At 41.2% G+C, this 20,721-nt stretch overlaps 1 protein-coding gene across 1 annotated transcript in view; it reads left to right on the top strand.

Annotated features, from left to right (window-relative positions):
• The window catches only part of LOC114455019 (obg-like ATPase 1), a 49,503-nt gene extending 29,022 nt beyond the window's left edge, over positions 1 to 20,481 (top strand). Inside the window, exons 9-12 of the mRNA XM_028436013.1 lie at positions 13,431 to 13,571; positions 14,091 to 14,187; positions 17,641 to 17,763; positions 20,061 to 20,481. Coding sequence (XP_028291814.1) covers positions 13,431 to 13,571; positions 14,091 to 14,187; positions 17,641 to 17,763; positions 20,061 to 20,162 — 463 coding nt within the window. The 3' untranslated portion in view covers positions 20,163 to 20,481. The remainder of the gene's footprint in view (positions 1 to 13,430; positions 13,572 to 14,090; positions 14,188 to 17,640; positions 17,764 to 20,060) is intronic.
• Positions 20,482 to 20,721: the final 240 nt, after the last annotated feature.

The following is a 20,721-nucleotide window of genomic DNA, read 5'->3' as shown; positions in this document are numbered from 1 at the left end:
GAAAACAGGAGAGGCTGTATCGTAAAACTGAAACAGATGTAGAGTCTTGTCGCCTCAGTTAACCCAATTATTGACTGTCCCCAGTTCAGGTAATGAAAGGACACTGTTGACATGTTGCATGTCACTCCATTGTCTTTGATGTGCTCTGTGGCTAAAGCACGGCACCGTTGTTGAAACTAATGAGACTAAAGGCTGAACTTGAAACTAACTGGCCTTTTTTTATATCTTAAATTTCTGTGTAAAAAGTTGGTTTGCTTTCTGAAATCTAGCTCAGATTTTCACTTCATGGGGTTCAAACCTAATACAGAATGAAAGAGTCTCCCACCTTTGCACCGCAGAAAAATCTGCTTTCTTTCTTCCAAAGCCATGCTGAGAATTGTCCTTCTTTAAAGTCTCTCCTTTGGCATTTTACAGACATTAAAAGAAATGTCTGTGTTTTACATCCGTGTAATGATGCATTTCAAAAATATTGTGCTGGACTTTTTATGATCTTTCTGATATGGCTGAGACCAAACACATGCACGGTGAGTGTCCTGCAGCCTCTTATCTCTAATGAGACAAATAAATGAATTCATTGTTGCCACATACAGCTTCAGAACGCTTGTTATTTGGATTATTGTTGAGCTGTTATGAACAAGGCAGACTTAAAAAGATGTTGTATTGGAAGGAGGCATGATTGGCTGATGTTGCATATGTCCTTGATTACCTTCGTACTGCTTTTATTCTAATAAGTGACATTCTTTGTACTCCCTGGGACAGCTAGACAGTCTGACACACGAGGAGAATAAATATTGCATGTGGTAGACATTAAGCTGTCATCCTGGAAAAAAGAAGAGATGGAGAATTCCATGTGGTGTTCTTCGGAGCTACACTTTGCCGGCTCTTGTCACAATTGTCACATCTTGATGACTCCCTCCACTCTATCCCCAGCCCCTTTATTTTCGCTCACCCAGTAAACTGCCATGAATGACAGCATGGATACCTCATATAGAGAATTATTTTGGGCGATGTAGAATGCCCCTCTCCTTGTTTGAATTTCTGATGTTTTTTTTTCTTTCTCTACACCCAACTCCCCCCAAATAGGCCTAAACAAGGTTGCAGCTTTGACAACTATCTTTAAAAGAAAACTGGAACCAATGGTTGTTTTCTTTTTATTTAACCTATCATGTGCAAACATTTAAAGTTGCAAGATTTAATAGGTGCATTTATCGAAGAAAGGGTTGTTTTTTATGAAAAGCTTGTTACTAGCACACCCTCAAGGTTTGTTTGAGATACGACGTGAGATGATGCTCTTAATTAAAGCTGCTCCCATTGTGCAGGCACCATGTTCCGGTTACTCAACTGATGACAGCTTTGAAGACTGAAAGATGTTTATTTATGGTAGTGAGTGTGCATGCGTGCATGTTTGTGTGTCAGATCTCCCATTTCTGAGGCTCATGTGTCATAAAGCCATTATCACAGTGAGCACAGTAGTGTCTGCTCTCTTGGCTCACCACTGGGAGAATGAAAAGTTTGTAACAGCATACCTGGCTTCCTGGTCTCAAAACCCACCATGAGCTAATGCTTCTTACTTCTGTTTTCCTTCAAAGAAGAAGGAAAAATAAGGGTCCTACAGCATCTTATCATCTTCTCCTGTTCATCTCTGTAACCTGGGTGCATTGAAACATACCTGTACTAGTTATTTATAGAACAAACTGTGCTTAATATTACCAATAAACAAAATAGGTGCACATTCATCAAAAGAAAACACACATCCAAAATATTTTTGTACCTTAAAATACAATCCATGGGGAAAAGCCATGTTTGTCTTCCAGTGTTCCCATTGGCTCCTTTCACTTATTGCTCTGATTTTCTTTATTTACATTTTTGTGGTGCTTTTTTCCACATTTTCTTTTAATATTGTTTTATTTATTACTATGCACAATACAAGGATGTCTGGATTGTGAATCTGAGCAGTCACAGCTGACAGTCAGTTGCAGTATTTATTAAATACATGATGAGACAGAAATTGCGTTTTGCGACGTGAGTGAGTAGGAGAGAGTTGGCTTTATGGGGATGAGTCTGGAGGGACACTGATGCAATTTTGCAGAGGTAAATTCGCTAGAGAAGTGGCAATCATCAGCGCTAATGCAATGGCACTACCGGTGTCTGACGTGAGTAAAAAGTCAGGAGACCTGACCATTTTTTTTCTCTTACTGGCTACTTGACGTGGACTTTAAAGGAGACATATCATGCATTTAAGTCCTTCCTTTTTTTACATATAAATCATACAGTTGTGGTCTATGTAAAGCGGAACTGCAATGCTTGGGTCTGAATTCCTCATTATTATAGCTCCACAGACCCCTTTTCTACCCCTTTTCTGATGTGCTTCTGAGAGCAACTTGTTTTGGTGCGGTCTCTTTAAATGCAAATGAGACACTTTATACCCCGCCCCCTCTCCAGGTTGCAGAGGTGACACTCCGTTCAACTCCACCCTGTTCGGCCATTTTTGTAGTTTGATAGAAGAGATACGATTATTTAGCGGTGCAGAAAATGTTTATTCACACGTTATTTACAAAATGTCAACAACGGAAGACTTGTCCATCCAGCCTTACATGTTCGAGCCAGAGTCGGACCCAGCGGAGCGAGATGAAAATGAAGATGATGAACCTGCAGAACCCTAACAAGTGAGCTTACGCTAGCGCCGAGCTTACGCTAGCGCCGAGCTTACGCTAGCGCCGAGCTTACGCTAGCGCCGAGCTAACGCTAGCGCCAAGCTAACTTCACGAAATGCATTTTAATACAGTCTTTTCGGAGACAAAAACAGCAAAATGAAATGACTAATGAAAACTTTAGACTTAAATTAAATCACGTAGGCCATATCATCAAGGATCTAAAACGAGCACACAGTGCTAACATATGAAGACGGTTCAAATGTTAATGCTAACAAAACAATGACAGGGACGTCTTGTCATCACACTTTATAGCGTTATTTACAGCTTACCGAAGTGCTCTGTTCGTCGTCTCCAAAGATAGAAGGAATTGAACCCTCAATCAGACAAAGTCTTTCGGCAAATCCTTCTTTATACTGGCGGAGGTTGCTGAAGCAGTCATCCTTGAAGTGCTGCGCGCACACAAAAATGACCTTTGAATAAAATGAACTGAATAAAAAAAATAAATAAACCTTACCCACAGATGTGGGTACATTTCCGTGAAAAATAAAACTCAACCAGGCACTTCGAAAAGGTTCTGATGCTGGGAGACGGTGTAATGAAGCGTGTTGGTTACTACATCCAACAACTGAACATTTTGACTTATCCTCTCGTAACTTCGGCATCTTTCAGCTTGGACTACAAAATAAAAGCGAGAAATAAAAATGGCGGATTGCTCGAAGTGTTGGGCCTGGAGTCGATGTACTAATTTGGCAGTTCCGCTGCAAATACTGTGACGTTATTGTTCAAAAAAACGTAATAGAGAATAGAAAAATTGAAACAGATTGAAAAAATATGACCAAAACAGAATATAAAGATATCTACGGAGCACCTGAAGAGACTAATTTGAACTTTTCTGTACTTCTAAGCACTCTAAATATACGACAAAATGCATTAAAGGGCTAAAAAAGTGAATTTAGCATGATATGTCCCCTTTAAAAGAAAGTAACTGGACTTAACCCCTAGTATTATATATGATCTTTTGATAATTAGAATTGACTTCAGGTACCCTTTAATGATGGGCTGGCATTCTCTGCAATTGCTACATGTTCACATTGCTAGGAACACACTGAGTTGATATGACCAGATATACAGTACATGCTGGTTCCCACAGAGCAGGATTTGTTTTTGCAGACTTTGTCAGCATTAAATTGCACCTGAATGGAGCCCTCGAATTGGAGATGCTGGCTCACTTTTTCGAGCCTTAACTGCTGAAGCACTCATAATGAGGCCAGACTGTATGTAAAGTCTTTGTTAGAGAGCCGCTCAGGTCAGTTTCTCAGGTAGATGTCCCTGTACTTTGGAGACTTCCATTGTCTTCTCCTCCTGAGCCGTTTAAGCAGATCAAAGCTTTGACAAAGTCCAGAGAAGCCTCAGGCAAGCTGGAACACTGGAATTATCCCCCCATAGGATCCCCACACAAAAAGACAAATAGAATCGCTCCATTGGGCGGCCCCCTGTGGGACATCTCTTTTCAGAGGCTCTCTGTTGTGGCAGGTTCAATTGTCTTTTTTTTTTTCTCTGTCTTGTCATTTTGCTATATACTGTGCTTTAAATTAGATGTAGTTTAAGCACAACATGCATCAAATCTGAAGCTTTGAACAACCAGTACAACTGTCTTTTAGTAATATGACCAGAAATATATATATATATATATATATATTTTTTTTTATCAATTTCTTTTTTATTTATTTTAATTATATTATTAGTGTGTTGAGATTGTGTTAAGTTTATATGTGGAAACTGTGATGCAATTTTTGAATTACAATTAGGAAGAAGGGCATAAACATGGCCTGTTCTCTAGCTTGAGCCTTCAAGCTGGTGAATGATTAGCAGAAATAATGTTCTTGTCACCCTTAATCACATTAAAACGTGGTTAACATTTAATTTTTTCCCACTTGGTATGCAAAAATTTCCACTTGATTTGCAGCAAAGGCCATTGGAACTCCATTATAAAAAGAATAAAAATTTCAGGCGTCATTTGTTCAGAGAAGGATATCAGTAGCAGAAAGTGCTGAATCTTTCTATTAACCGTGCGGTAAGGGATGACACTCAGTGCTGAGACACAATAGGAGACTGACAGGACACACATACTCACACACATGCACAACTTTTGTCAGTAAGTTTTGTCAGAAAAAAATTATTCACAAGATATGGGAATTGTATTCATATAGTTCTGTACATTCAACCGCCTGTGTTGGCTTTTTGTTTATTTTCAGTTGTTTGTTTATATTGAGTTATGCATACATAAAATTGTGGTCCAGAAATCACCAGTACAGTCATGCTGGATAATAATGTAGTAAGTACAAATATCTGCCATAATCTTAAAGTAAGAGTTAATAATTGTTTATTGAACAGTGGATGATGCATTAAAGCTGCGAATGAGTTAATCAAATTCATGCCAAACAAGAGCACTCTGAGATTGCAAACCTCCACCAAGCACAACATCTCCTCTTTGCCAGATATTGGCAGTTATCTGGATCAGTGATCCTGAACCTGGTATCATGATCATTCACACCTTAAAGGCTTCGAAGAAATGTCTATCCCCATTAATAACGATTAAGTAGGTCCAAATGCATGGGCACCTCCATTTTTGTGGAGGAAAAATCTCAATGAAATTAGCAATCTGGGGTAATTGAGGAACCAAGATGAGTCAAATTTCTTTGAGATATTAATTTTTGATTTTTTGCCAATGTAAGAGGATTCTTTATAACAATGCAGAATCAGTATATTGATCCAGGGCACCGCCAAAATGTATTGTAATCTCCCTCGGCCCAAGGCAGGGGTCTGCAACCTTTACTCTACAAGGAGCCGTTTTTGTCTTATCTCACCTGGATTAAAGTTCTCCTGGAGCCGGCAAAATACCTTCTCAATGAAGACAATACAGTGTATTAAATTCTATACAGTTAAAATTATATAGAATAATTTTTTATTTGATTTATATTGATCATGTAAATGGAAACCTAAAAACAGTTTAAAATAAAATACAATAAATTGACATCAAGAAATAAAACAGTATCATTGTTCACATGAACACAATGTTAAATAGAGAATTTTTTTTTTTAGTTTATGTATTTGAAAGGCTGCAAAAATTACTTGAATTTGATAACGCATGATCATCTGATCAACACATGCTTATTGCTAATTTCTTGCCATACATAAAGCATGCATATTTAACCGGCACATTGGCGGTTAAATTAATCTGTCTCCACACAATTAAAATCTTTATTTTCTTCTAGAATAGTGTTTTTGTTAGTTTAATTATCTTACCAAGGATTTAAAACTTAAGGTTAGCCACAGGTGCAGGAAAGTTGATGGTCTGTAGATGTTGCAGGAGGTGAAGTAGGAAGGTGGCCGAGTCATTGCACAACGTGATTTATTTTAGGTTAAGAAATTGTTATATCTTGATTTTATTTGTCATTAATCCTTAATAGCCTCTGTAATAAAATATATATATATTTATTTCGATAGTTTTTTTAAAGCTATAGGGAGCCATTGTAAAAGAGTCAAAAAGCCACATGAGGCTCCAGAGCCGCAAGTTGCAGACCAGTGGCCTAAGAGCTATCTTTGACGTAATCCTGCCAACAGACAAACAAACAAATAAACAAACAGGTAAAAATATTACTTCCTTGGTGGAGGTTATAAAAGAAAAATCTGTTGCACCTCGGTCTTTCCATAAACTAGTATTATATAAAAGCAGTAACTGGTAAAAGTGTTATAACTACATTTTAATAATGTATTTGTAGTATGCCTCCTCTTAACATAAATTTGCTATAGCAAAAAAATTTGCTCTCTTTAACCAAAGTCACCCATTCAAAGATGCGCCTTCAAGTAGCAGGCCGAGTATCTACGGCACAAGGCTACACAACCAAATTACACCAGTGCTGATATTTCAGCATGCCCTCTTGTATGATATTGCTCAATTAATGTTCTTTATAACTTTAGGTTGTTTACATAACCCCGGTTCTATGAGTGAGATGTCTCACTATGGGATGCACTCCCATCTGCAGCCCTCAGAAACATTTTTCTCAATCTGCCAATCCTGATTGGCTGGTGAAACATGTCCGTCCGCCAGGGACACTCCCATCTCCTATAAGAGGAGGAGGCGGACAGGCGCACCTCATTCAAAATAAGCACCTCTTCTCACTCGCCCAAGCAAGAAGGGTTCTCTGGTGAGACATCTCACTCATAATACTCATAGAACTGGGGTTATGTAAATAACCTAAAGTTTTATTTCATATTTCGTGGGATGTGGTAGCTCCGTATTGCAGACATGCTACAGAGATCTGTACCCTTTAGGACAGTAAAACCACCCATCCCACGCACGGAGCAGAGACATCCAGCATGTAAATGCGAGCAAACATGAATAGCAAAGTCCAACTCGCCGCTGCACACCCCAAGAGTGTGCGCGTAGTCCCTCAGGTGGCCGCAGACCCTGACTCGTATAAGTCAAAGTAATAGCCTCCACAACCCAGTGCGACAGGCGTTGCTTAGTAACAGGCTTCCCCTTATGGATATTAGCCCAGGAGACGAACAGCTGATCACTCCTCCTGAGGCTCCTTGTCATGTCCGTGTAAGTGCGCACCGCAGTGGGTGTTGGCTCACCGGTTTTTCCCCAAAGCCTACATGACAGGCGGTGATCGCCGCCAAATCCCACCGGGCACTGAAAGGGGACGTGTCTCCTCTGGAGGCCCCATCCCTCAAAAACCCTCCACTTGCAACCATAAAGCGACCTAGTTGAGGGGGCTCGAGCATTCTGTATAGTCAAAATCACACTCAGTGAGTGTCCCATGGCTGACTGACAGATTAAGCCACTCAGGGGCCAAGCCCATAGCACCAGGGGCTCTGGGTGCGGGTGGAAAACCTAGCCCCCCGCCTGCGACAGCAGGTCCCTGCACAGCGAGTGCTGCCAGGGACGAGCACACAGCAACTAGTAAATCTCCGCCAACCATTGCATGGCGGGCCAATGTGGAGCCACCAGAATCAGAGCATGGCCGTGCTCCCTCACCCTAGACAGAGTGGAGGGTATCAGGACCAACAGGGGGAATGCGTAAAGCACCACCTGCGGCTTACTGTGTGCTAGTGTGTCTATGCCGAAGGGAGCATCCGTGCTGTGCGTTTTTCCCCCACGTCGAACTGGTCCACCCCAGCCAGTTTGTAACGGGCCCACAACTGTTGCACCACCTCCGCATGTAACATCCATTCCCCAAATACCCGCGCGCCCCTGGACAACAGGTCGCCCCATTGTTCAGTACCCCCGGGATTTTCCGTCCTCACCAGGACATGATGTCCCATGAGAGATAGAAGGAAGCGCCTCAGCGAGAGAAACACCGCTGCAAGCTCCAAATAATTTATGTGAGAGCGCCGGAGGTCCGCATTTCAGCAGCCTCTCACAGACTGGCCCTCATGAACCCCACCACAGCCCGGCATCTGTGGAGACCACATTCCTGGACGTAACAGAGCCCATGGGTACACCGTGCATCAGGAAACCCGAGGCCCGCCAGTGGCGCACTTACCAACACTTTCCATACATACACTATGACGCACAGGACTCAGCCCATGTGAGGCCACCCACTACTGGAATTCCGTCATGTGGAGGTGTCCGAGGTGGATCATGGCCGAAGCCATCGCCCCGAGTAATCAAAGACATAATCTGAACTGAACAGATTCGCCCTGAACTTTTTCACCCGCTCTGCCGAGAGGTGCGCGGTATAAGGCACAGAGTGCAGGGATAGTCCCAGGAAAACTATTTCCTGTGCAGGGGACAACATGCTCCTTTCCGCGTTTATCACGAAACTTAAATTGGATAGGTGACAAACAGGATACCCGCCATCTCAGCAGGGCTATCGCCACAATTCAATTCAATTCAAATTTATTTATACAGCGCAGAAAACAACAGTCATCTTAAAGCACTTAAAAATATAAAATTCATAGTAAAAAAGAAGATCCACATGAACAAGCATTTAGTGACAGTGGGAAGAAAAAAATCCCGTTTTTTGTTTATATAACAAAAAGAAATCTTCGGCAGAACCAGTTTCAGAGGTGGCAGACATCTGCCTTGACTGGTTGGTGTTTAGTGAACATAAGGACGATCAGAACAGGATGGAGGGATAGATCCATCGAGATCCAGTGAGCCAAGATCCATCGACCAGAAACTGCCAGCTCCAGTATCACGACACCTGAAACAGAAAAGAGAGAGGAGGGCAAGGAGAAGGCACAGACTGCAGGAAAAGCATGATATACTATGATACACACGTTCCTAGTGGTTAGGTTGATATTCAATTCAATTCAACTTTTGTTTATATAGAAAACAAAATACAACAAAGTCATCTCAAAGCGCTGAACAAATATTGATATCAAATGTAAAATTTCCTGAGATATCCGTTTAGAGCACGTAAATCCACGATAGGGGAATATCGCTCGCTCCTGGATAACCACAGTGCCCATCACTTTCCCCGTGGCCTGGACCGCGCAGCGCTGGGCACGGAGACACACATCGGTAACGACCGATATCTCTTCCCACTTTGCTGGGTCCTGAGTCTGTCCAAAATCCTCACACAGCTCAGCTTGGTAGGCTATGTAAGCTCTACCAGACAGGTCCGACTGGAGTAGGTCTGCTCTAGTCAGCAACGTTGGCCTCTGGGTAGACACCGCAGGCTGCCGTGGAAGCAGGTGTGCCACGACGAGTGGCTCTACCAAGGGCATCCAGAGTAGTCCGAAGCTCTCCATTGCCTCGCAGTCGAGGGATGAGGCACCGGCAACCGATGTCCTGCTGCTGAAGGGGCGGGCCCGCCACCTCAACCAGCAGCTATGGGAAGACGGGGAGAGGCCACAGAGGCGGCAAGCAGCTCATCCCGGGCCGGAGTGATGAAAGTGTCATCTTCCTCATTCTTTCCCGATATAAGGAGGTCAGAGGAGTCTCCGTCATCCTCTACGCAGTCCAGCACAAGGACATCCTCCTCCAGATCTCCAGCCAGGTTGAGCTGGGAGCCCCAGCTGGGACAGTGCTGCCGTGGTGTCCATGAGGATGCCCACCTCTTCTCTTTCTGCGGCGGTGACGTCGTGAGGAGGATGGAAGGGGTCCTGCTCGGACAGACTCGTCTGACTCGCCAGCATCCTGCGGAGGCTTTTGGTGTTGAACGCCGCACATAAGCCTGGGACGTCAACAGTGAGCCGGGCATGTTCCAGCCCCAGACTACTCGAGCAGACCTGGTGTGTGTCCTTGCTGGAGATTTTATTTCCGCATTGGCAGAGGCAAGCCTCAGAGCCTTCCGGCCTGTCGGTGAGAAGGGTCTTAGCCTTCATTTCTGCACTGATGCAGGCAGGGAGAACAGGTGGATAGCTCAATGCTACCACTTGGCAGCTAGCAGGTGTTCTAGCCGAGAAGCGAGCCAACGTACATCGAAGGACGTCAAGGACAGCGTTAGGCTCAATACGACAGTTGGGGTGCTGGCCTCTGGAAGCTCGAATACCGTGGAGACTGGCCATCCACTGGAGTGTGAACATCCACAAGGAGGACCAACGTGCATCGGACCTCCGGAGGCGTCGAGGGCAGCCCTGGGCTTGAGACAACAGCTGGTGTTTCACCAGCCAATCAGGATTGGCAGATTGAAAAAATGCTTCTGAGGGCTGCAGTTGGGAGTGCATCCCATAGTGAGCCATCTCACGAAAAATTATGAAATAAACGTGATTTATATTGGTTTCTTTGTGGAAAAAAAAGTAGTTTTTCTGTTTGTACAAAAGTGGACATTCAAGGCAAAAAGTTGTTATGGTCACCCTTGGAAACTGGATTAATCCATGGGGGCAGTGAGGGACCCAAAGAGCAACTGGAGCTTAAATTTCTGAATCTAGTTGTGATGGCAAAGTGTCGCCATACCATGCACATAATAGTTTTGCAGTGTCTGTTATAGGAGTAAAGTCAAGAAATTAGTGTGTAAGCTTCAAGCATTGAAAGAACTGAGTGCAACACAAATGATCTACAGATATAGCTTTTTACTGAATAGTAGGAAACTGAACAAGAAAAATCAGAATCATGCTTTACATAAACATTTTTTCAAATTTACACATCCACATACAATTCGGCACAAATAATTGGAAAAGGCATAAATACAAATTGGAAAGTGGCAGAAGCAGACAGCGATGAGGGTGACAGAATGAGTTTTGGGAGTCGTGTTGACTGAGCATCAAAGCTCTTAATTGACAGTGCTTTGTTTCTGGAGTTGAGGGAAGGGGGTGTTTCATGTTTCATGCCAAGGTGTTTGTCTGGTCCTGTGTCACTCAGTGCAAGGACCCAGAGACCCCCGCGCTCATTTGCAGCTCACGCTCTCCGTCTCGGCTTCACATTATTAAAATCATCCCTCAGCCTTCCACCAAGAGCCTCTTTGTTACTTGGCTGGCTTGGCTCAGCTCTGTCAAGTCTTCACCAATTACAGTCTCAGGTACAATGGTCTATTCAAAGGATCACAGCCCTTGACTGGTGTGGAGAGAGTGATTTGTGAATCATTATTCAGGCTCCTGTAGAGAACGCAATACCTGAGGAATGCAAATAACGTGCCACCAAATAGACAGCTGTGCTGCTAAATGTGACAAACTACAGCTGTTATTATCTCAGATTGGATTTTTTTTTTTTTTTCAACTCTTGGTGTGCCCTCCATCTCCTATGTTTTCAGGATTTGGGCTTTGACTAAATGTGTTTTATTGGTGAGACTTTGGTTTCCACCCTTTTCGAGTCAGATGTTGTTTCTGCATACAAACAGAAAGGTAAATGTTTGGTTACGGCTGCAATTAGATGTGCATCTGAAAAGAGAGACAAACTAGCATTTGATATGCTTTTCACCTTGTGTGTGTTTTTCCCACTTGTGAGAAACATTCAATTGCATCAAAAAATGCTTTTTTTGTGTTTGCTTTCCGGTCATGTATTGTATATTGATAATCATTTGGTAGCAGCGATATGATGGTGCAGGTGATAAAACTGTGACATTATTATTGGAATAGATGTGGTATTGAGGTGGTCGGTTTCCTCCCAGTCTTTGATTCTTACAGGCTTTAAACAGGAAACTAGGATTACAGATAATGACAGGGACCCCTTAGAATCAATCTAGCCCAAGAGTTGCCGTGTGAAAATGGATTTGTGTGATGCTGTTCTTTGAGTTCTGTCCAATCCCAGCCGCAGAGCTTGTAGAGCTAATCTCATAATTGCCCTAACCCCCTCGTATTGTTTTGCCCAAGAGTTACCATTAAGTGAGAGGATATCTTTGTCCTGCAATGTCAGGTGTCCCGCTGGACAGGAAGACGTTAGGAGACAAAAGGGGGGAAATCAGGCAGTTAAGAGGTGACAAAGGCCTTCATAAGTAAGGAAGCACTTTATGTAGTTGTTCTACCACCTCCTGGTTTTTACGGTAAATGTTTATTTGGACTCCCAGCAGGTGATTTAAAACTTTCTCAGTACAATCTGACAAACATTATACCCATTATAGGTAATGTTTGTCGGATTTTAACAAGTTGTAACATTTGTGGTACATTTATTTTCACTTGGCTGTTTTGAAGCTTTTACTTTATTACTGACAGGAGTCAGTAGTCTTTAAATAAGTTTGCATTAGAAACATAGTTAAAATAAAGAGCAAAACCTATTCAAATTCATCTAATAGAAAAGATGTGTAACTGTAGATTTTCATTTCTTGAATAGTACTCTCACGTTACTCTTGTTGTGCCCCTGAAATGGCACTGTGACAAGTGTTCATCCATTGATGCACATTTTTAACATAATTATTTTACAAAGAAATTAACAGCACTAATTATGGGCAATAACTAGTTTGAAACTTTTTAAAGAGATGATTTTGTCATTTGGTTATCCTTTGCTCATAAAGGGTTAAAAGGTGGACAGATTCATATTGTCATTAGATTATAAATTAAAATCAGGGGCTTTCGCCTTTATTTATTGTTATATATGTTTACACATATGAAATTTGTTCTCTGCATTTAACCCTTCCCTGAGGAGCAGTGGGCATCCACAGTGTGGCGCCCGGGGAGCAGTTGGGGGTTAAGAGACTTCCTCAACATCCCACAGTGTTGGCCCGGGTGAGATTAGAACACGCTTCCTTAACCACTAGGCCACCACTCGCTAAATATATATGCCTCTGAAGTCAACAAAAGTCACAAAATAACATTATCAACATTAATGTCATCATTTAGAATAATAACTAGTCAGAGCAAAACACAGTAAAGAACAAAGGGTTTGTCTTATTTTGTTATTTTGAATATTTTGCTCTCATTTTGTGTGCCTTTGTTATTGTTTTGTGTTTTGGGTTCATTTTGTGTATTTTTCATGTTTTCTGTGTTTTCATTTCATTTTGTTTAATTGTGTTGCGATTTTGTGTGTTTTTGGAGTAATTTTTGTGTATTTTGTTGTGGTTTTGTATGCTTTTCTGTAATTTTGTGTTTTTTGTTGTCATAATTTAGATGGTTAGACGGACGGACACATTTGATTCTAGAATCACCAGTGGCTATGTCTGATGTAGGTGATTAAATATTGTGTTGGTCAAAGTTTAAAAGTTCTTCAAGAAAGTATATACAGGAATTCTATGAGTTGCTGTTGCCACGTTTGACAGAGAGGAATCAAAAATAAAGTTTCCCTCAAACACATGATTAGCAATTCCATAAATGTAAAAAATAATTACATACTGCATACTTCCAAGTTACATGAGTCAATGCAGAGTTTTTTCAGCTGCAATTTCTCTTTAGGTTGGTCAAAATCAAGGAGTGGGTGGACACTCATGACCCGGGAGCCTTGGTCCTCCCCTTTAGTGGCGGCCTGGAGAGTCAGCTACAGGACTGCAGTGAGGAGGAAAGGCAGAAGTACTGCGCGGAGCACGAGACGCAGAGGTTAATTAGCATTCAGTCTCCCTGCACTGTATTATCAGCTGTGTCCTCCATGCACTCCTTTAATTGCATGTGCTGATAGAATAATAAATGGCAGAGTAATTACCATTATAAAGCAAAGGATCCCTCTTCTTCCTGAACAACTTAGTCAAAGGGTTTTCCTCTAAATGAAGTTTTTAACTGTCATCTGTCATCTGTAGGTATAATTATAACTTGGGCATTTTGAGTTTATTGTTCTCATCTGAAAAACCTCTATGGAAAGAAAAATTGTGACAGCAGACTTTTTTTTTTCCTGGCAGCACCGGTTTGAAATGTCCTTAAAATGTTAAATGAGTCTACAAGCTCTCTAATTAATCAAAGAAACCATTGGAGAGTTGAATGTCTTATGCGAAATGAAGTGACCCATCTTATTCCCTTAATGAGTTTATTCTGGAGTGAAAGCGGCCTTGCCACTGAAGTGAAGGCGTCATTGAAGAATAGTCACAAATTTTAAGGCCCAGAATGACATTTCTCTCTCACCAGTTCCTTGTGCCGGATCATCAAGGCGGGTTATGCAGTCCTGCAGCTGGAGTACTTCTTCACTGCTGGACCAAATGAGGTCCGCGCATGGACCATTCGGGTAGGAGCCATGCTGACTGATGTGCACGTATGAGCGCGCACGATGGTGCAGTGTGTGTGTGTGCATGCACCAATAGCTCCAGTATGTTCCAGGCTGCTGGCAGCCTCACTGATATCCCACACTTTAAACTTTGTCATGGTTGTGCTTTAGCTCGTCATTACAGGCCGAGGATAACTTCAATTACTCGTGAGCTGCTGAACAGTGAAAGTGGGGGCCACATTGATTGAGGAGGGCAACAATTGATTTTACCCATTACGTCCATGAGAATGTTTCCATCCTGTGCAGATCTGCCTGCCCTCCTCCTGCCACTGGAGATAAGGAGCCGCTGCATTGTGCCTGCCTAATCTGTGTGACGGAGGTTGTCTGTGCCAAAATTGATGTTGCTTTTCACTGCTGTGTTTGTGGACCTTGCTGGGTGCTCCTCCTCCCTGTGTGTCTCCGTATACTGAGCCCAGGCCGCCAACTGCTTTGTGCAGTAGGATTGATATCAATACAGATGTAGATTTGCATTTTACTGTTTGTGTGTTTGTCCGCAAACCGAAGCCAGTGTATATATATATAAAGATATTATAGCTAAAGACTTGATAGCGTTCTGCACTATGAAATTACATCCATTCAGTCATTGTATCAAATATTTCAAAGCATCGCAATTTCAAAAATCTTTTTTTTTTCCTTGGTTGAATTTTTCCGTCTTATAAACATAACATTTAAAATTGAGGCTTGTTTATAAAAGCGATGCAATTTTCCTCAAAGACCTCTATTCAAAGAAATTGTCACTAAACCAATCATTTAAGTTTTCTTCCATTGATGTGACACTATTCACTGTTTCAAACTCACTTCACTCCAATACCTAAGATAGGCTGCCTTTAATTTATTTAATTTCGATGCTATAATGAGAGAAGATGCGTAGGTGTCAGTTTTAAACCTGAATGCAGATGCTGTTTAAGTTGGTAAATAGTTTTTTTTTTCCTTTGCTCTTATCAGAGCCTATTGTATCTTTTTTCTATTTTACAATGTACATTCGTCGATACAGAATCATTTTTATTGCCAAGGAGAGTTTTTTGACAATGCAATGGAATTTTACTTTGATGGTGCAAGAAAAAAACAACCCAAAAACAAACCAGGAGCCGTATAATAATAATAAATATAAGGATGAATATGAACATAAATACAAGTAGTGCAAATAATATTGTTGAGTGTAGACCCATTGTCTTATGGGGAGGGGGTGGCGTGTTTATATTCATTAACACATCAAGTAAAATTCTTGACATTTATTTTTGCTAAAACTGGCTTTAATACCAACAATAATCAAAGTTTTACTGAAATACTGAAAATTTAGCTTAAAATTGACACACCACAGTTTCCAATAAAGGATCTGTATGAAGAATTGAAGTTATGTTCATGAAAAATAGTGGGAAAAAGAGCTTTGACTCTGAAATGCCACTCAGTCCATTCCTACATCCATTAAAAAAACAGTTATTTGTAAAAATAAATAAATAAACACCTTACATTTTAGGGAGATGACATCACCATGTTTTGGTGCACACACGCTGCTCTCGGCGTGACTGGTGTCCTAGCTATTTACCGCAAAGTCTTAAAGCACTTCAAAGGCATCCTCAAAAGCACGCTTGTCCTTCTCGACCTAACTGATTACAGCCAGCCTTGATTGTGTGTGAGGGGTTTTTAGTCAGGTAAGCATCACTGAGTAACTATATTAGGCCAATACATCTTGCATTGTAAAAACTACACTCAGTAATGCTACGCTCCTGAGTCCTTTAACATGCTTTATTAGGCAGCCTCGAGGTGACCATTATCTATCAGCCTGTTCTGCATAGCTCTTAACTATGACAATGTGGATCTCTTGTAGTGCACCATATGAAAAAAAAAAAAAAAAAAACCTGCCCGTAATCTATTTTCTTGCAGATAGACAAACCTTGATGCTGATTAATGGCAGTTAAACTCACAAGCACTCTGTCAGTGAGATTGTGAATATATGGTAATGTATTAGAGTCATTAAATACACATCATTCTTTTGGCATGAAATATGTTGACCCCAACCTGATTATATACATAATTAAAAGTGCTCAACAGTTCCTGTGCATGGAGCGAGCGAGCGAGCAAGGCGACAGGCAGGAGTCATAATGATACACGGCACCCACGTCACTTATTTAGGTCATTTGTCATATACACCAGTATTATTTCACCGCATATAAATTGCACATTTCATTGTTCCCCAATCCCTACCTGAGGGGAGGGAAGTAATACACTTTTAGGATTGCAGGTTGCTATTTTGCAGAGGTGGCAAAAGTACTAGTCTCCAGTATTCAAGTAAAAGTATAGATACTTGAATCAAAAATGACTCTGGTAAAAGTATCGAAGTTGCTCTCTGACTTGAGTAAAAGTAAAAAAGTACATGCTACTAAATGTACTTGAGTATAAAAGTAAAACAAACTTTCAATAATAAGACAGGGTTTTTAAACCAGAAAATTCCATGTCTTATCTTTTCAAGAACTTGTAGAATACTGGTGCATGGAAACAAATTAAATTTGTTACCCTTTATGGACACCTGGTGAATTTTCTTATGATAAGTATAATTTGTAAATAAAATGTGTTGAGAATTTTTTTTTAAATGCTCAATTAAAGTTAGCGCACCTTTGAGTTTAACATTTTTCAAGACTAAGGGACCTGCCTAACAGAAAAAAGCTCTATTTACATCGTGAAGTCGTCTTCAAAGTAACAAGCTCATTTTTAAAATGTGAGGAGTAGAAAGTACAGATAAATGTTTAAAAAAAGTAAGAAGTAAAAATAAAAAGTACAGATACCAGAAAAAACTACTGAGGTACAGTAACGCAGTATTTGTACTTGTCACCCCTGCTATTTTGATAGCGCTTCGAGATGACTATTGTTTGAAACAAATTGAATTGTGCAAGTGGGCAACTCAAAAGGTGAATTACAAAGGTTTTCATTTTATAATTTATATAATTATAATACGTTTTTAAACAAATACTCAGAATTTTAGTTCCCGCTGTAGCAAAGTCAAACTTATCTCTGTGTTTCACTTGAATCTGAATGACACAATAGTCAGTGATCTTCACATAGAGCTGGCCTCTTACTGCAACACTGGGTCTTCTTGCTGTCATGAGCAGAGAGCAGAGCAACGACCCACAATGAGACAAAATTGCCTGGACTGAAATCAATAGCAACAGGGAATGGGAATCAGAAGACAGCGATAGCAGTGCTGGGTCCTTATCTGTGTCCAGGCTGCCCTAGAAGGGCACAGCCAAGTGGAAAGCTATCCAGAAATCAGGAGTTAAGCAAGAACACCCCAGACTGAAAAACACCCCCAGAGTGATCGCAACACTATCGCTCTATCAAACACCATGTCGCTCGCACGCTGTAATCCATCTTCTCCAAAACAATTCATTTGTCCTCTCTTTTGCTTCCCCGTGACAGAAAGGAACTAAGGCTCCACAGGCTGCAGGGAAGATCCACACAGACTTTGAGAAGGGCTTCATTATGGCGGAAGTAATGAAATTCCAGGATTTTAAAGAAGAAGGCAGTGAGAACGCTGTCAAGGTGAGCAGTCAGGGAGCCAGAGGAGATGAGGGGAAGTCTCTTGTGATCAGTGGAGCTGACAGTCACCAGCTCCTACTGAAAACTGCTCTTCACCTTTTACTCAGGGGAAGAAATTACTGCACACACTTCAGCAGCACTCCTGACAAGCCAACTGATTTTGGCTCTAAACACTGCCATTCTGCTCCAGCTGTGCATATCTTTATCACAATGTGTCTTAACTGGCTGATGGCAGTTTTTTGCTGGCGGCTCAGCACAGTCGCACAGAGGAAGCACTTCTTCACCCACCAAGCATTTATCAGATCTGTAGAGTGCGCTGTTAGCCAAGTGCTCACAGTTTCCCAATCCCCAAGTCACTGTGCTCATGTGACAGTGATACAACATGGCAAGTTAAATAAAGTGTGAAATCCCTCAAATCAGCTCTGTTTCATGGGCGGAGAGCACAGAAATTGTGACTTACATCTTGTTTTTTTAAAGGGCCAGCATTTGACCTCTTAAGTACACTGTGGTTTGTGCACATACACACATCTGGGAAAAGTAGTAACAGATTTCATGGTGAATTTGTAACGACAATAACTGGTCGCCAACTGCAGCAAAATGCTTTTTTTTTCCTAACCAAACTCTATGTTTGGCATTGTGTTTTTTTATTTCTGATTATCAGCAAAAGAGAAGAAATGTTATTATAAATGATTCAACACAGTTTGATGCTTAAAATATCAATAGTTGCATTTTGCATTACAGATTTTTGCAAAAATAAAAGCAATATTTCGTTGAACGTGCTTCTAATTAACATTGTTTTGGGGAGGAAATCTCATCCCGCAAGACTTTGCTGCAGAAAGACCGACGCTCCAAACCTTATAAACAACAAAGGAATACAGAGCGTTATAAGTATGATACTATGAAATGTCTGTCTCCTCTTCTGTCCACACTTACCAGCGGTGTGCGTTAGTTTCTCAGTGAGCATTGGTCATGTGACCTGGTACGTCACGTTCTGTGACGTGTATTTGCAAAAAAAAAGTGTTTCCATAGTGCTTTTGTGACTCATTTCAAGATCAAAATGCCTTAAATACCTCCTCATGAAAGCGTGAAAACTTCTGAGTGATATTTGAGCGTTTTTTCAGAATTCAGGTGTTTCCATTCCCAGTTTTTTATTATTATTATTATTTAGACTTTTTTTTCTTCCTGAAATTAAGGATTTTCTTATTGAAATGTCATTTAAATTGAGAATTCCACTATCAACTGCTGCCACACACATGCAAATGTAACTAATTTAATAATGGTAAACTGAGTAGTCTGGAAAAGGAAGCAGTAAAAATGTTAAAATCTGCTTACTATTCAAGGCTTTTTAAATATTTGATTTTAATGCAGTGACACCCTCCATCAGATACAGAGTGTGAAACGTGTTGGTCTCTCGGGGTTTTGCCATTGTTATCCCCAGTTGAGATCTGAGTGTCAGGTCCTTACTGCTCTCACCCTAATCCCTTTTTTGAGCCTCAGAAGAACACGGAGCATTTCTGACTGTGGCATTAGGGTCCGTACTATTTGATGCCAGTTGTGGGAATAGGCTGCCTGAATAGGGCCTGTGTATGGGGATATCACATTATTAGTAATCATATCTGCTTAAGCCAAGCTTGCTGCTCCAGATGGCTGCTTTCAAGTGCAAATGACCCAGTTAGATGTGTCTGGTTTAATACATACTCGGGAATCACAAATAGCCATTGATTTATTCCCCCACCCCACCCCCCCCACCCCCCTGTCTCCTTCTCCATCCAGTGTTTCTGCTGGTATTGAGCTTGGATTAAATGGTCTCCTGAGCCTTTAAAGGGACATTGATTCTTCTAATTAATTGTGCACTGTGCAGAACCAGAATGTATAAACCTGTCTGTATTAGCACTTCAAGTCAATTATTTTGAGTTTGTACGGAGGGGAGAACAAACACTGTGTACAGAAGAAATGCTAGAACTTCTTTGAGAAGTTTCATGAAACTATAATCAAAGACCGCTTAACATTTTATAAGTACGAGCATGAAACTCAAATGGGCACAGGAGAGGATTAATCACTCAGTGGGAATTCAGGCACCCCGTGAATTTAAAAAGTTACCCCAATGTGCGTGTGCACATTAGCAAATGTGTGAATCAAATTAAGCAGATTTTTATTATCATTGGCTACAAAATAAACTTCACGATGTTGCCTCAATTTATTTTACTCAAGCCTTTTTTTCCTTTTTTTTTTTTTACAAGCAATTGTTAACACACAATAAATTTGTGTGGGTGTGTGTGTGTGGGTGTGTGTTTTCACAGGCAGCTGGAAAATACAGACAACAGGGAAGAAACTACATCGTCGAAGATGGTGACATCATTTTCTTCAAATTTAGCGCTCCAAACGCACCAAAGAAAAAATGACAATGTGTTTTGCTTACATAACTGACCATATCAGTATGTTTTTGTTGAGCTGATACACACCCTCAACCACCTCATGTGCCAAAACACAGGTTCAGTAAACTCTGACAGCTTTGCTATTTAAGATCAGGATCGGCCCCCTCTCCAAAAATGTAGCAGCATTTGAAGGAGCATATTACTCTCCAGATACTTCATTAATCTCCATCACGGGTGCCAGCACTGACACAGCTGACAGCAGGGACAATGCCACCTGCTCCTCTCCCCCTTCTGCAGATAATGCATGTTTTACAGTAGCCCAGATGTCTACACTCAATAAAACATTTGACAAAAAACCAATCTGTGTGTGTTTTGGGATGTCTGTATTGAGTGAGAAGCTGCATGGAGATGGCGATAGCGTTCCTGCCGAACAGTGATTAGAGAATTAAAAGACACAGCTGACACTGACTGTAGCATTGATGGGGACAATTACAATTAAAGCAGTTAAGTGATGCTGATTTTGGAAGGGCACATGAAAAATGCAGGTGTTTGGGACAAAATATGTGGTCACTTTCCATAATTATTT

Source organism: Gouania willdenowi, chromosome 21 (genome assembly GCF_900634775.1).
Source record: "Gouania willdenowi chromosome 21, fGouWil2.1, whole genome shotgun sequence".
In the NCBI taxonomy this organism is placed as follows: domain Eukaryota; kingdom Metazoa; phylum Chordata; class Actinopteri; order Blenniiformes; family Gobiesocidae; genus Gouania; species Gouania willdenowi.
Note: the sequence above shows the minus strand (reverse complement) of the source record. Positions and strands in the feature narration are given on the sequence as shown.